Raw genomic sequence first — 13,938 nt, forward strand, 5'->3', positions numbered from 1 at the left:
TCACTGTGAGAACAAGAGCCAAGCAAACCAGTTGAAAAGAGAATATGGGCACTTCAGGGGAGACAGTTCAACTCTTAAATAACTTTGAAATATTAGGTGCTTGTTAAGTAATGAGCCCGAAAGTGTCAGGAAGGTACAAATCATAAGAACTCCTTCATGTCATGCTGAAAAACTTTCTTCAAAAAGCAAAGCTGGGCAGCGGCATTCGCCTTTAACCCCAACACTCAGGAGGCAGAGGCAGGTGGATCTCTGTGAGTTCAAGGCCAGCCTGGCCTACAGAGGAGTTCCAGGACAGCCAGAGCTGTTACACAGAGAAACCCTGTCTGGAAAACCAAAAGAAGGAAGGAAGGAAGGAAGGAAGGAAGGAAGGAAGGAAGGAAGGAAGGAAGGAAGGAAGGAAGGAAGGAAGGAAGGAAGGAAGGAAGGAAGGAAAAACCTAAATAAATTTTAAACAGGAGAGTAACACAGACAACTCTTTATTTTAAATAGATAATGATGTGTACATTTGTGGTCATGTGGTCATGCCATGAAGTGTATGTGGAGGCCAGGGGACACCCTTGTGGAGGTGGTTCTCACCTTTCACCTTTACATGGGCTCTGGGGACCAAACTCAGGTCACCAGGCTTGCATGGCAAGTGCCTCTCCTCACTCAGTCATCTTCAGCCCAACTCTGTATTTTAGGAGGATCATCCGGGCTCCCATGAGGACACAGGATGGAGTGGAATTGGGGGCGGGGTGGGGGGGAGCCAGTTTCAACAGAAATAGAGGAATAACAGAAGACTCAAGACAGTAGTAAATTTCAGAATAAGGAGATATGTGAATATAAATGTTGACAGTCTGTATTAAAATATTTAAAATGTAAACATCAGAAAATATTTAAGATTCTAAATGCTAATTGAATGTTTACAAACTGTCAGTACCTTCTTATAGCTCATCTACATCTGCTAAAGAAATGGTAACTTGAGAATATGGCCCTAAAAGCTAGGTACTTGTGTTCTATAACCAGATCTCATTCCCAGTGTTTCTTCCCAACCTTCCCGCTGCACTCCAATGCATGCACGCATGCACGAACGCACGCACGCACGCACTGACACACAGAGCATCACATTTTCGAAGTGAAAACAATAAACTTAACTGTCCAAAGAAGAGTACTAGAATAGCAAAGAATTAGGAAATCACACAGTAATGAAAAGGGGGGTGTCGGACAGAGAAAAGGCAGTGATTTTCAAATATAAGCTAGCTTGATACTTAACAGAAGGAACAGATGATCTTTGCTAGGAAGAATTTGAACTAAGAGGTTTAAGTCAGAGTTGACAACTATCAACTGTTACTAACACAACAGTCCATAGTTCCTATGTTCTACAATCACATATCTTCGAGCTGTCTTAGTTACTGTTCCACTGCTGTGAGGAGACACCAGGGCCAAGGCAGCTTTTAAAAGAAAGCATTTCATTGGCGGCTGGCTTACAGTGTCAGTGGATTAGTCCACGACCACCATGTGGGAGTATGGCAGCAGACAGACAGGCATGGCTGGAGCAGGAGCTGAGAACTCACATCTGATCTGCAAACCGCAGGCAGAGGAGAGGGAGGGAGCAAAACTTGGCCTAATGGGGACTCTTGAAACTTCAAAACCCAACCCCAGTGACACACCTTCTCCAACAAGGTCACACCTTCTAATCCTTCCTAAACATTTCTGCTACCTGGAGACCAAGCACTCAAATATATATAAGCCCATGGGGGCCGTTCTCATTCAAACCATCACAAATGCCTCATGAAAAATGTAAAACTAAGTAGGACATTGGATCTGTTAATGTATATGAACCCTGCCAACCCTTAAACAAAACCTAACACTCTATCCACCCAAAGGTGTGAAGTAAATACCTATATAAACAATGAGGATTTACAAGGGGTCCCAGAACTGGGACCACGCTCAAAGAACTTTACCAACTAGCCAGTCCAGCATTATTCACTTCTGATAACTCTCTATGTAGACCAGGCTAGCCTTGAACTCAGAGATCTATCTGCACCACCACACTCAGCTTACAACACTTTCACCCTGGTGGCACATGCCTGTAATTCCAGCATGTAGGAGGATCATGGATGAGTTCAAAGCACACTTGGGCTAGACATTAAGACTCTATCTTAAAAACTAAAAGGAGGGGGGCATATTGAGCTCATCATATAAAACATAAAAAAGTAACATAAGTCAATTTATGTGTTCAAATTTACAATACTTATTTTAAAGCAAAATGATGACACCAATTAGATAATTTTGATTGTTGGGGAATTTTAGTGACATCAGACTCAGCATCTGGATTATTTCTATGTTGTGTTTTATTGACAAGATTCAGTTTTTTAAGACTGGTGCATACCAATAAGTAGAAGCAAAGACGGGGCTGACAAGATGGCTCAGCAGTTAAGAGCACTTGCTGTTATTGCAAAGGACCTGGGTTTCATTCTCAGCACCAACCAATCTATACTCCAGTTTCAGGGGATCCAATGCCCTCTTCTGACCTTCAAGGGCACCAGGCATGCACCAGGAGGTGTACATGCATGCATGCAGGCAAAACACTCATATAAATAAAATAAAAATAAACATTATAAACATTTTATCACCATTTCTCTGAAATAAACCAATATAAAATCTTGAAAGAACTGAGATGTTTCAAAATAGAACGCCTTCAATAGCTAAAACCATGACCATTATCTATACTGTGTAAATATGAATAGAAAAGTGAGACAAGAAGAACAAAACCTTCCACATACACCAAACCAGTCTTACATCATCACACAGCAGTGTGTCATCCACACAATTGTGGACTGAACACCTGACCCCCACAACTTGTCTGGAACGTTCCATATGTTTTAATTAATAAAAATACACCACATTAAAAAAAGACAATATTCAGCCAGATGTGGTATCACATCCTATAATCTCACCACTTGGGAAGCTTGATGCAGGAGGGTTTTAAAAAATCTCAACCAGACACAGAGACAGAAAATGAGAATTTTCATGTTTCTCATTACATATATATTTTATAAGCAATACAAATATACAGGGATGATAAAGAATTTTATTCTGGTCATGTCTATTTGGCAACTAATAATTAGAGTGTACACATTATTTTCAAAAGCATTTCAACAGACAAAATACCTATTAAAGTTGAAATGATAATCCCCTAAGTACTTCCATGGATGGTTTGGTATCTACTGTTTCCAAATGAAAAGCCATCATCATCTAATTTTAAGGGTAAATCAAACATGGTGCATCCTCGATATAGGTATTAGTGTCAAAGCCATTTCACTTAAATAAAAGACTTTACAAGACATTAATCTTCTTTCAATTTCAATGTATTTTATTGTTGTTAGTGAATTAATATTTTAAAACATAAAAATAAAAGTACATAAAAGGGGGTCAATGGTTCTTAAATTCCATAGAACATCCTGAACTAAAGATAAACTTTAAAGCTATTAACCAATCTCATTACCATAATGCACTAGAAGGGAAAGCAGCTGACTCTATCTAAATGTTATTTTCTTTTTATAAATGATAAATCACAGGTTCAAACACTGCCCATCCTTTTCTTTCTGTTCTGCAATGTTAGGGACTGAAACCGGGGCTGATATTAAGCTAAATCCTACCTCTGTGGTTATTTTGAGACAAATTCTCACTATGTAATAGGCTGGTCTCAACCTCAGGATCCTCCAGCCTTAGCTTTCTTAGTTCTAGGACTGCAGGTGCGTGCAAACAGACCCCGCCACCCATTTCTAAGTTCAAATACAGGAATGTCATTTGGGGTACCCTTTAAACACAGCACCATACAAGCACACACAATTGTAAATGTCTCTCTCTGTTTCTGCTGATAGAGCCACATACTGAACCTGAATACTTAGCCAAAAGCTTTTCTGAGAGTTACTGGAAAGGACACTGGGGAATGACTGGATCTAATTCTAATTCTGTCAAGCATTCATGAACTTTTAATAGAAAGATAAGTAATAGGTCACCAAGTCCCCATCTTAGCTTATAAGAGACCAGTAACAAATACCTAAATAGTCTGGTGTAGAGGTAGTGAGCTGGTACGAGGGCAATAGTTAAGCACTGAGATCCAAGGGTATATATACTCCAGGACAACTAAGCCTTATAAACCTCACCTACAGCTACTCCGAATCCACTGTACTTGGAGCTGATCCTACAGGTGGCAGTTAGAAATAATGGAATACAGCATAACCAACAGCAATACCGGAAGAGAGTCCTAGTGCTATGGTCATCAGAGCTCAGTTTCCTGGGAAAAAATACCGTGAGCTTCCTAACACTATGGCTTAGGTACAGCTAGACTGTGAAGCACCCCAGAAAGGAACTGCATCAAAGGACAACACAGAATGGACCTCAGGAAGGACATCACCAAACTCTTTCCTTGTACTGGCCAGTGTCACCGAAGAGGAAGGAATCTGGGTCCCAGATGACCCAGGACAGCTGGTTCCTAGGTTGATGTTCTCGTGCGTGTTTTCTCTCTCTCTCTCTCTCTCTCTCTCTCTCTCTCTCTCTCTCTCTCTCTCTCTCTCTCTCTCTCCTCTCTCCTCTCTCTCTCCTCTCTCTCTCCTCTCTCCTCTCTCTCTCCTCTCTCCCTCCCTCCCTCCCAGCGTTCTGTCTGTCTTTTTCTCTCCCTGCCCCCCCCCCACAGCATACCAGCAGAAGGGTGCACTGGCCCTTTAAGAAGAACAAGTAAGTGGGAAGACCTCCTGGCATCTACCCCACCCTCAGAGCCCCACAGAAGATTAAGAAGGAAGGCACCACTTAGTTACCTGCTCTGTCTCTGACACATCTCTTCCAGTACAGAACACCAGCAATTCCAAGAATGTGAGTCAAAATAAAGATGGTTGGCGGCAAATAAGCTGAATCTAAAAGAGGCATTTCCAGGACTGTCCCTTCTCCTCTCGAGTCAGCCACAGGCGGAGCCCAGTGCTGCCCCGGGATGCCTTTCTCCTGAGGTTACTGCCGTCCCTTGCTATCAGCTCAGCGGCAGAGGCAGATGCCTGGGCTTAATGTGGTCAGAAACTTCCTAGCAGCAGCGTCTTCCATCTCGCCTCTGCCGTTTTCAGCGAACAGCAACGGACTGGGACTAAAACTACACAGTGTGTCTCAGACAAAGCTCAGGAAACAACTGGTTGGCGGGGGAGGGGAGGGGAAGGAGGAAGAAGAGTGAAAAGGAGGCCTAAGTCAGTGTCAAGCTGACTCAAACCTCTATCTTTGGCATCCTCTGGCCGGTTTAAACAAACCTCAGACCCTTCTACGAGAAGGGAGGGTGCAGAGGACCAGAGGACGTCACACTCCGAACTTTCCATTCCCCGCCTGGCTGGAATGCCAAACTTCAGGATGTAACCAGAAGAAAAGAGTCACAGAAGCACTAGAGAGACTCTTGCAGGGAGGAGGCAAAGGACACAAGAGCCTTGCACAGCCAGACAGCAACCCTTCCACAGCTACAACCTTAGAGAAGAGCACAGCAAGGAGGACTCACAGAGCCAGGCTGACAGACCTGAGGTGGGCGGGCAAACTGCTGGTCGGTACAGCTGGGGACACTTTTCGGGGTCGAGGAGAAACAACAACAACAACAAAACCCTCCCTTCCCTCAGCTGTGTGAGCAGGGAGGGCATGGGGAACTAAAGGGCAGCGGAAAACAGCACCTTCCCAACCCAGGGCCTGCTGGCAAACCCGACGTGGGTATTGGAGAGGAACTGAATCTCTACCACCACTCCCCAGCCCGAGTGACTCCGGCTAAAAGAACCTGATGATGCCACGTTCCACAAGGACGGAACTCTCAAACACACTGCTAGGGGAAGGATTCACAACAACCACTGCAGAACAGAGTTTGGCAAGTTCTTCTAAAGTTAGCCATATAAACACAAGCAACCTCTCTGAGAACAATCTCACCAAATGAAAACAAAGGCCCATACAGAAACCTGTATATGAATGCTAAATTACCAACATTATACAAAAGAAACAAAAAGTAGAAATAACTCAAATGTCTATCAGTTGGTGAACTTTTAAACCAACTGTAATGTGTCCATACACAAGACCACTGTTCTGCACTAAAAAGAAGAAAACTGGAGAGACATTTAGGTGTTGTATGTATGTATATGAGAGAAGCCAAATACAAAATGCTGCCTGCTACAGGAAATGATAAAAATAAAAGCAAAAGGGATGTGGGGGGCGCTACAAAAGCTGGCTCAGGAAAACTGTGGGGTGCTGGGAGGGTTCTGCATGTCATAACAGTCGTTCTCTTCTCCTTTGTCCAAAAGCAGTAAATTGCACACCAGAGCCCGGTGGTGGCAGCGGCGGCGGCGCACATCTTTAATCCCAGGACTCGGGAGGCAGAGACAGGCAGATATTTGTGAGTTCAAGACCAGTCTTGTCTATAAAGCAAGTAGCAAGTTCCAGGACAGCCAGAGCTGTTACACAGAGAAACCCTGCCTTGAAAAACAAAACAAAAAAGCATACCAAAAAGGGTGACTGGTGTTGCACAAGTTATCATTTGACAAACCTAATAAATAAAGTACATTTAAAAGCTAGTAAGGCGTTTACACAATCTAAATTGAATAAGCTACCACCACTTCTCTCAAAAAGGTATTTTACAAAGTAGTACGCACATACAAAATAACACCGGCTCCCAAGAGCTCAGTGCACACCTACTGTCCTCTGTGACACTTATCACCCTCCACTCAGGGAAGGTAAGGCTCAGGCTCATTCCTACCCAACTGGCTCTTTATTTACTACACTGTTTCATGAATATTAAAAAATTCAAATTAGTCAATGGTGATGGTACACAACTGCAATCTCTGTGTATATAACACCAAGGCAGGAGGGTCAGGAGTTTGCAGTCAGCCTGGGCTACAGAGGGAGATCCCATTTACTTAAAAAGGGCTGTGGGGGGGGTGCTTTCCACATCTGTTGCCCTATTATTTCCCTAGTGAAAGGGAAAGAGTTTAATCTACTACCCAAAATGATAATAAATGTGTTTTGATGGAGGAATGAATACAATAGAAGCTTTTAAATCCAGCATCATCTACAATTGTGTGCTCCTCTGTTTTCACCACCTGATATGGCGCTTCATGCTGTAAGAAAGAGGGGGAGAGGGCTGGATCAGTGGCTCAATGGTTATGAGGGTGTACTGTTCTTGCAAGTTTGGTTCCCAGTATCACCATCTGGTGGTTCACAGCCACCTGGAACTCTAGCTCCAGGGGAGTCTGATCCCTCTCCTGGTTTCCATGGGCAGTGTACAAATGTGGCATACACACATACACATGAATAAATAATAAAATGATTTTTAAAGGAGCTGAACTGGAGAGGTGACTCAGTGGTTAAGACACTTGATTGCTCTTGCAGAGGACTAAGGTTCAGTTCCCAGCACCTACATGATAGCTTACAACCATCTGTAACTCGTTTCAGGGAGAATCAATGCCTTCCTCCAACCTGAGGGCACCAGGCACGCACATGTGCATGCAGGCAGAACATTCAGACAAATGAGACAAACAACAATTTTAAGATGTCAGGATTTGTTGATAAACTAAATATGGAGAAAGGAGGAAATGGCCAGGGGAGTGGGGAGAACAGACCAAGGGTCTTGGACTGAGAAGCTGAAGGCAGAACAGTCACTTCCTGACATAAGAGCTGTCAGAGAAGCAGAGGCTACAGGGTTGGCAGGTAGATGAGATTGGCTGTTCACTGTATGGGAGACAAGTGTATAAAAAAGAAATGTTCCAATCAAAATACCAATCCACTCTGAAGAGCACTGAATATCTGTAAATCCTAAATATTTAATATCTAAACAATATTTAATTCTTTGTGTGAAAATAAGTCCAACATATCATTAACTGCAAATTTCTTTTTACCTATAAAAATTGTAAAACTATATGCATAGCAAGGAATTGTTTTAAAATAAATGTATTTATGACTTATTGTAAAAAAAAAAAAACACGCCCCTTTGAATATTAGGTTTGAAGTGCCTACTAGATGCTGAAGTAAAAGATTGAACAGACAACTGAGACAACTCATACTAATCTAGAGTTCAGAAATGCTCACGCTTGGTTTTGAAAGCCAGGTGTGGGAGCCCATTTTCAGGTTCCTCGTGGCTATGAGGTCTGCATAGAGAGGATGAGTAGGGCCTCAGGCCTGAGTGCAGGTGTCTGAGATGGTCTGCACTTGGCTGTGCTGGGGGGCAGGCTTTTGCTCCACCCCTTGGCATCTCTATAAATACCCTGGGGCAGAGACAGTCAGGGCCCCTTGGAATAGGTTCCAGGCCCTCTCGAGGCTAGCCTTTATTTCCTATCTGTTTATCTCCGCAATATAAATCCTTCTATCTAATATTTCCTGCGGCTCGCACTCAAGAAAACTCTGGGGAACTGTGGGGTTGGTGGCAACCAGGAGACTTTATGATATCATTTATAGAGTAAACACTGAGAGGGAAAAGATCAAGTTCAAGGGCTAAGCCCGGGAAACCCTCCAGCATGAGATGTGGAAGAATAAAAACAGCAAAAGAGCTGGGCGGTGGTGGTGCACGACTTTAATCCCAGCACTCGAGAGGCAGAGCCAGGTAGCTAACTGGCCAACTCGAGGCCAACCTGGGCTACCAAGTGAGTTCAATGAAAGGCGCAAAGCTACACAGAGAAACCCTGTTTCAAAAACAAAAACAAAAACAAAAAACAAACAAACAAAAAAGAGCCAGAAGTGGAGAAACAAAAGGGTATGCTGTCCCAGGAGCAGGTGAGGGAAGTATCCTAGAAAGTATATACACATATACAGTGCTTAGGTGAGGGAAGTATTCTAGGAAGTATATACACATATACAGTGCTTAGGTGAGGGAAGTATCCTAGGAAGTATATACACATATACAGTGCTTAGGTGAGGGAAGTATTCTAGGAAGTATATACACATATACAGTGTTTAGGTGAGGGAAGTATTCTAGGAAGTATATACACATATACAGTGCTTAGGTGAGGGAAGTATCCTAGGAAGTATATACACATATACAGTGCTTAGGTGAGGGAAGTATTCTAGGAAGTATATACACATATACAGTGTTTAGGTGAGGCAAGGACTGAAAACTGTCAATTAATGGAGGTCACTAAATTCTTTACAAGGGCAGTGCTGATATGGTGGATAAAATACCCATCAGAATAAACCAAGAACAAATGGAAAGAAGAGAATCAGTGACAAGTAAAAACAACTCTTTCAAGGAATCTTGCAGTAAGAGAGACATGGTAGCAAAAAAGAACTCTTCTTAGCATGTGAAATGCAATGAAACAACAGTGTTTGTTACAAGGAGTAAACACTGGAGAATAAAAATCAATGGCACAGTTCAGTGCAACTAGGCTGGGCTCCCTTTTTTCTAAAACAGAGCACTTCATTCATTTAATTAAAAAATGGGGGTTCCCTTATGAAACACAGAGCTTCATTCACTCAATAAAAAAACACAGCCTTATGAAAGATACCCTGGATACAAAGATAACTGTGACACTTCCCACAGTGGTGAATCGAGCAGAGAAACTCCTGGGCTATGGTGTCCATAAATGGATTTGCTTAGCAGGAAAACTAGCATTTATTATGTAACTACTATAAAGCAACTTCAGGGCCAGGTGTGGTGGCACATGCCTTTAATCCCAGCACAGGCAGGCATGTCTCTGTAAATTCAAGACTAGCCTAGATTACATAGTGGGTTTCAGGCCAGTCAGGGATGTACATACACTGGGACTCTGTCTCAAAAACAAAAGAAAACACAAAATACCTTCACATGTTATTTCACTTAATCTCTATAATATCCCTGGAAGGATATGATCTACCTTAAATACATCACTTCTCTACTTACAACAGGCAGAAATCCTCCGGTCTGTGCCTTTTCAAGGATATAAACATACACACAAACACACACACACACACACACACACACACACACACATATTTGAAGGCAAAGAGGATGAGAGGGGAACTGCCTTTGTGAAAATAAAATAGTTTCACTTGGTGAAACTAAGATCTGTGTTCTGTCACTTACAGGAAGTGGTTAGAGGCTGGCAGAAGGGAGAGGCTAGTTTTCATTTTAGAGATCACTAATTATACACAGAGAAAGCCACTTAAAGTCACATTTAGCACCCAGAATATTCCTAACTAGCAGAAAATGGACAGGGCCCTAAACCACCAAAGCTACCTTGTAAAACAAAGATCAGAACTTCATTAATATCACAGATCTGTCTCTTTGCAATTACTTTACTCACAGGAATTGAAGATGGTCTCCCACAACCAACACCCACAAGAAATCTCAACACTAAGCAATACCCCAGAATCTACTTTGTGTGTGCAAATGGGGTCACAGCAAGCCCATAAGAAGTTGTGCTGTGTGTTTTATATGGTCTCAAAGCATCCTAGCTGCAGCAGACAAAAACTAAAAGCTTAAGATCTAAATTCAAAGATCAAATTCACACCCACACATCACACCCAAATATACCTGCAATTATAAACTTAGTAGAAGGAAAGCATATTATACAGAGGACTAGAAACCTTAGGTTTTGGGAACTGTCAGGATCCAGACATCAAAGCGTGGCACTAAAACTCTTAACCATGAGTACTTGGCATCTGTCAAAAGGCAGAGAATGTGATCTTCATACAAGTGAACTAGGAGATATCCATGACTGCCTCCATGATACTGAGACAAAGATAAACATGCAAAGTCCTAGAATGTCTACAAATGCTCCATATACTCAAATGTTCATTGAATATAATAAAATAGCAAAGATTTCCTGTTTCTTACTCAGCAAACCTGAGGCATTATCATTATCATAGCTAAATGGGCCTGTGTTCACATCTAGATTATCATCTATAAAACATTTAGTGACGGTGGGCAATTTATTCAACTTAAGGAAACCACCATTTCCTTATCTGTAAAGGATAATAGAACGTGCCTTAATAAAGCTATGTGAGGATTAAATGATTTAATGCACTTAAGGTGCTTGATATATACCCAATAATTAATGGCCATTGTTATCATTGCTCAGACTGCACAAAACCTTGGCAAGCTGGTAGCTGATCTCATTATCACCTCAATAACCTAACCTAACCTATCTAATTCCAGTCTTGTGGTGATATATTGTGTACCCTAATAAAGCTTGCCTGAGGATCAGAGAAGCAGAGCAAGCCACAGCCAACCTATTACCTCACCAACTCCACGAATCCTCAGACTGAAATCCTCTGAGTCCTCACCTAAATGGGTCTCAGCTGAACTGCCTTAGTTTCTGTTTCCTCACGCCTTATGTACCTTTCTCCGCCCAGCCATGCCACATCCTGGGATTAAAGGCATGTGTGCTTCCCAGTACTGGGATTAAAGGTGTGTGTGCTTCCCAGTACTGGGATTAAAGGTGTGTGCCACCACTGCCTGACCTCTATGTTTAATCTAATGGCTGGCTCTGTCCTCTGATCCCCAGGCAAGCTTTATTAGAGTACACAATATATCACCACAGTCTCTCACCTTCTAATCCTGCCCTTATTCACAAGATTAATCTCTTTGGTATGTGAAAAATGACTAGTACATCTTAAATGTTTCAATCCTGATTTGCAATTTTTAAACATTTATTTTGATTTTATGTGTGTTGAATGTTTTGTCTTCATGCATGCTGTGCACTACATGTCTGCAGTACCTGTAGAGGCCAGAAAGAGGCGTTGGAGTCCCTGAACTGGAACTGTTAAAGAAATGCTGTGGATATATACTTTGATTTATTGAGTTGGTAGCTAGGGGAAATGGCAAGATAAAGTACATATTTAACAGCTCCAAGCCACCAACTCAATAAATCAAAATATGTTTCAACAGCAATTCTTCAAAGAGAAAAAAGAAGAATCTAGTCAATAGCCACAGTACTATTTTAAATAATGCCCTGCTGGAATTTTGACCATTTCCCTCAGCAAAATAATAATATCTAGCTATTAATTTTTTTCTGGGAAACTCTGGTAGTCAACATTATAAACACAGAGAAAAGATGCAAGGAAAAGAAGCCCCATCTACAGAGATTGATCTCAAATCTTGCCACAAATGGTCATTTTTGTCCAGAAACATTTCTCATTCCCTTGACTGCCCAGTAAGGAAGAGTCCACATCTTACTCCTACCTAGTCTAAATGCATTTTCAAAGGTTCTTTCCCAAACAAAAGGAAACAAAAATGTCAAATGGAAATGTCTTGAGTGTGCATTGGCTCAGCCCAGATGGTAAACTTCAGACTTCCTGAGATGCCTGTAACACAACAAGGCAGCAGAGGACCTGGCAGGTTGGTGCCTGCAGTAGGTACACATGTTCAAGTCTCAGAAGAGCCCAGCTGAACAGGAGAGGTGCACAGATTATCCATGGAAACTAGGCTTTGCGTACAACAGCTAATTTTAGGTCTCTAACAGTTCTCCAGACCTTGGCAATAACTCTAAATGAAAAGGAGGAAAAAATTGCCAGTGAAAACAAAGGTAAACCTGTAACCTTCCTTCCAACTGCTGAGCTCTTGAGCCTGGTCACATCTAAGACAGGCATGGTGTTGTTACACACCTTTAATCCCAATAGACAGAGGTCAGCCTGGTCTACACTCAGGGCTGCCTGACCACCCAGGGCTACAATGAGACCCTCTCTCAAAAGTCCAAAAACATCAAATCTACCACATTAGAACTATTTTGGTCTTTCTTTGAGAGTCTACCACCAGATTCTGCTTCTAATTAATAACACCTTTGCCCTAATGACCCCTGACCTGAATTCAAGGATCAAAACCAAATGAAATGGACCCAACAGACACTCTCCATCAGTACACTTCATAATTATGGGACCGTGGATGAAGCTACTTAGTATTTCTGTACTTTGGGTCCATAATAGGGAGGAAGGGAGGGAGAGAGGGAGGGAGAGGGGGGCAGGGGGCAGAGAAACTGTTTCCCAGAGTAGCTACCCATATTAAATAAAGAATTCCTGCACTTTCTTTGTCCGTTTTCCTTCGTTTCTTACAACACCTGCTTAAAACAGCAGCATGGTGGCATGCCTGTAATCCAAGCACTTGGCAGGTAAAATGAAGAGAATCAGGAGTTCAGGGCCAGCCTCAGCTACACAGTGAATACCAGGGTATCCAGGGCTACATATATGTGATCTTGTCTCAAACAAACAAAACAACAACAAAAAGAAACTGAAATAAAACAAAAGCAATTTTCCCCCAGCCTTGGTTTCATTCTTTACCACGCATCCAGCTAGGCTGAGCCAGCACGTGCCCAGCACCTGGGAGGCAAAAGTAGGAGGTTCACTTGAATTCTGGAGACCAGCTTGGGCAACAGAACAAAACTTCATCTCAAAACAAAACAGAACAAAAACGTCTGGTGTGTGGAATAAATATTCTTCAAACACCCAGGAAATCCACCAAGTTCTTAATACAAGTTCCCATCTTTTGCTAATGCTCTAATGTGTATGTATAAAATGTGTGTCATTCCTGAGCTAATATGCTTGGTATAGCATTCAACTGATAAAGATACCTAACAAGGACAGGAAGGCTTAGTGAGTGTCATCTGGAGCCTAAGCCCCAGTGACCCCTACTGGACAAAGATAGATACAGAAGACTAAATTGTAAAGCTAAGACAGATACCTAAAATATACATAGAGCCTCAATCGGGCAAGCTCAAGCCTGTCTTAAAACATACGGCCACAACATGGGAGGAAACAGCGCTGTTTCAATCAGCTCAATTCTCTCGTGGGAAATAGTATCATCACCATAAAGCTGGCTAGTCTACTGGCTGCCTTCACCAGAAGCCAGTGTCTGGGCTCTGGGATGAGTCCTCCAAGAAAAAGGACAGACAGGGAAGGCGTAGTCACTGTCTCTGACCTCCTGAACGCCCCCTCCACTGCTGTGGTGACATACTCTCAGGACTCGTTGCAGTCAGGGCCACCCTG

General features: G+C 42.4%; 1 protein-coding gene across 16 annotated transcripts in view; it reads right to left on the minus strand.

Moving 5' to 3' along the window:
• Positions 1-13,938, minus strand: part of Macf1 (microtubule actin crosslinking factor 1) — a 334,145-nt gene that overhangs the window by 222,270 nt on the left and 97,937 nt on the right. Inside the window, exon 1 of one of the 16 annotated variants that reach the window (XM_042271832.2) lies at positions 4,803-5,033. The exons of the other annotated variants lie outside the window; for them this stretch is intronic. Within the exon in view, the coding sequence (XP_042127766.2) occupies positions 4,803-4,911 (109 nt within the window). The 5' untranslated portion in view covers positions 4,912-5,033. Of the gene's footprint in view, positions 1-4,802; positions 5,034-13,938 lie in introns of those variants that run through there. 16 annotated transcript variants of the gene reach the window in all.

The sequence above is a fragment of the Peromyscus maniculatus genome, chromosome 2, assembly GCF_049852395.1.
Source record: "Peromyscus maniculatus bairdii isolate BWxNUB_F1_BW_parent chromosome 2, HU_Pman_BW_mat_3.1, whole genome shotgun sequence".
Taxonomy (NCBI): domain Eukaryota; kingdom Metazoa; phylum Chordata; class Mammalia; order Rodentia; family Cricetidae; genus Peromyscus; species Peromyscus maniculatus.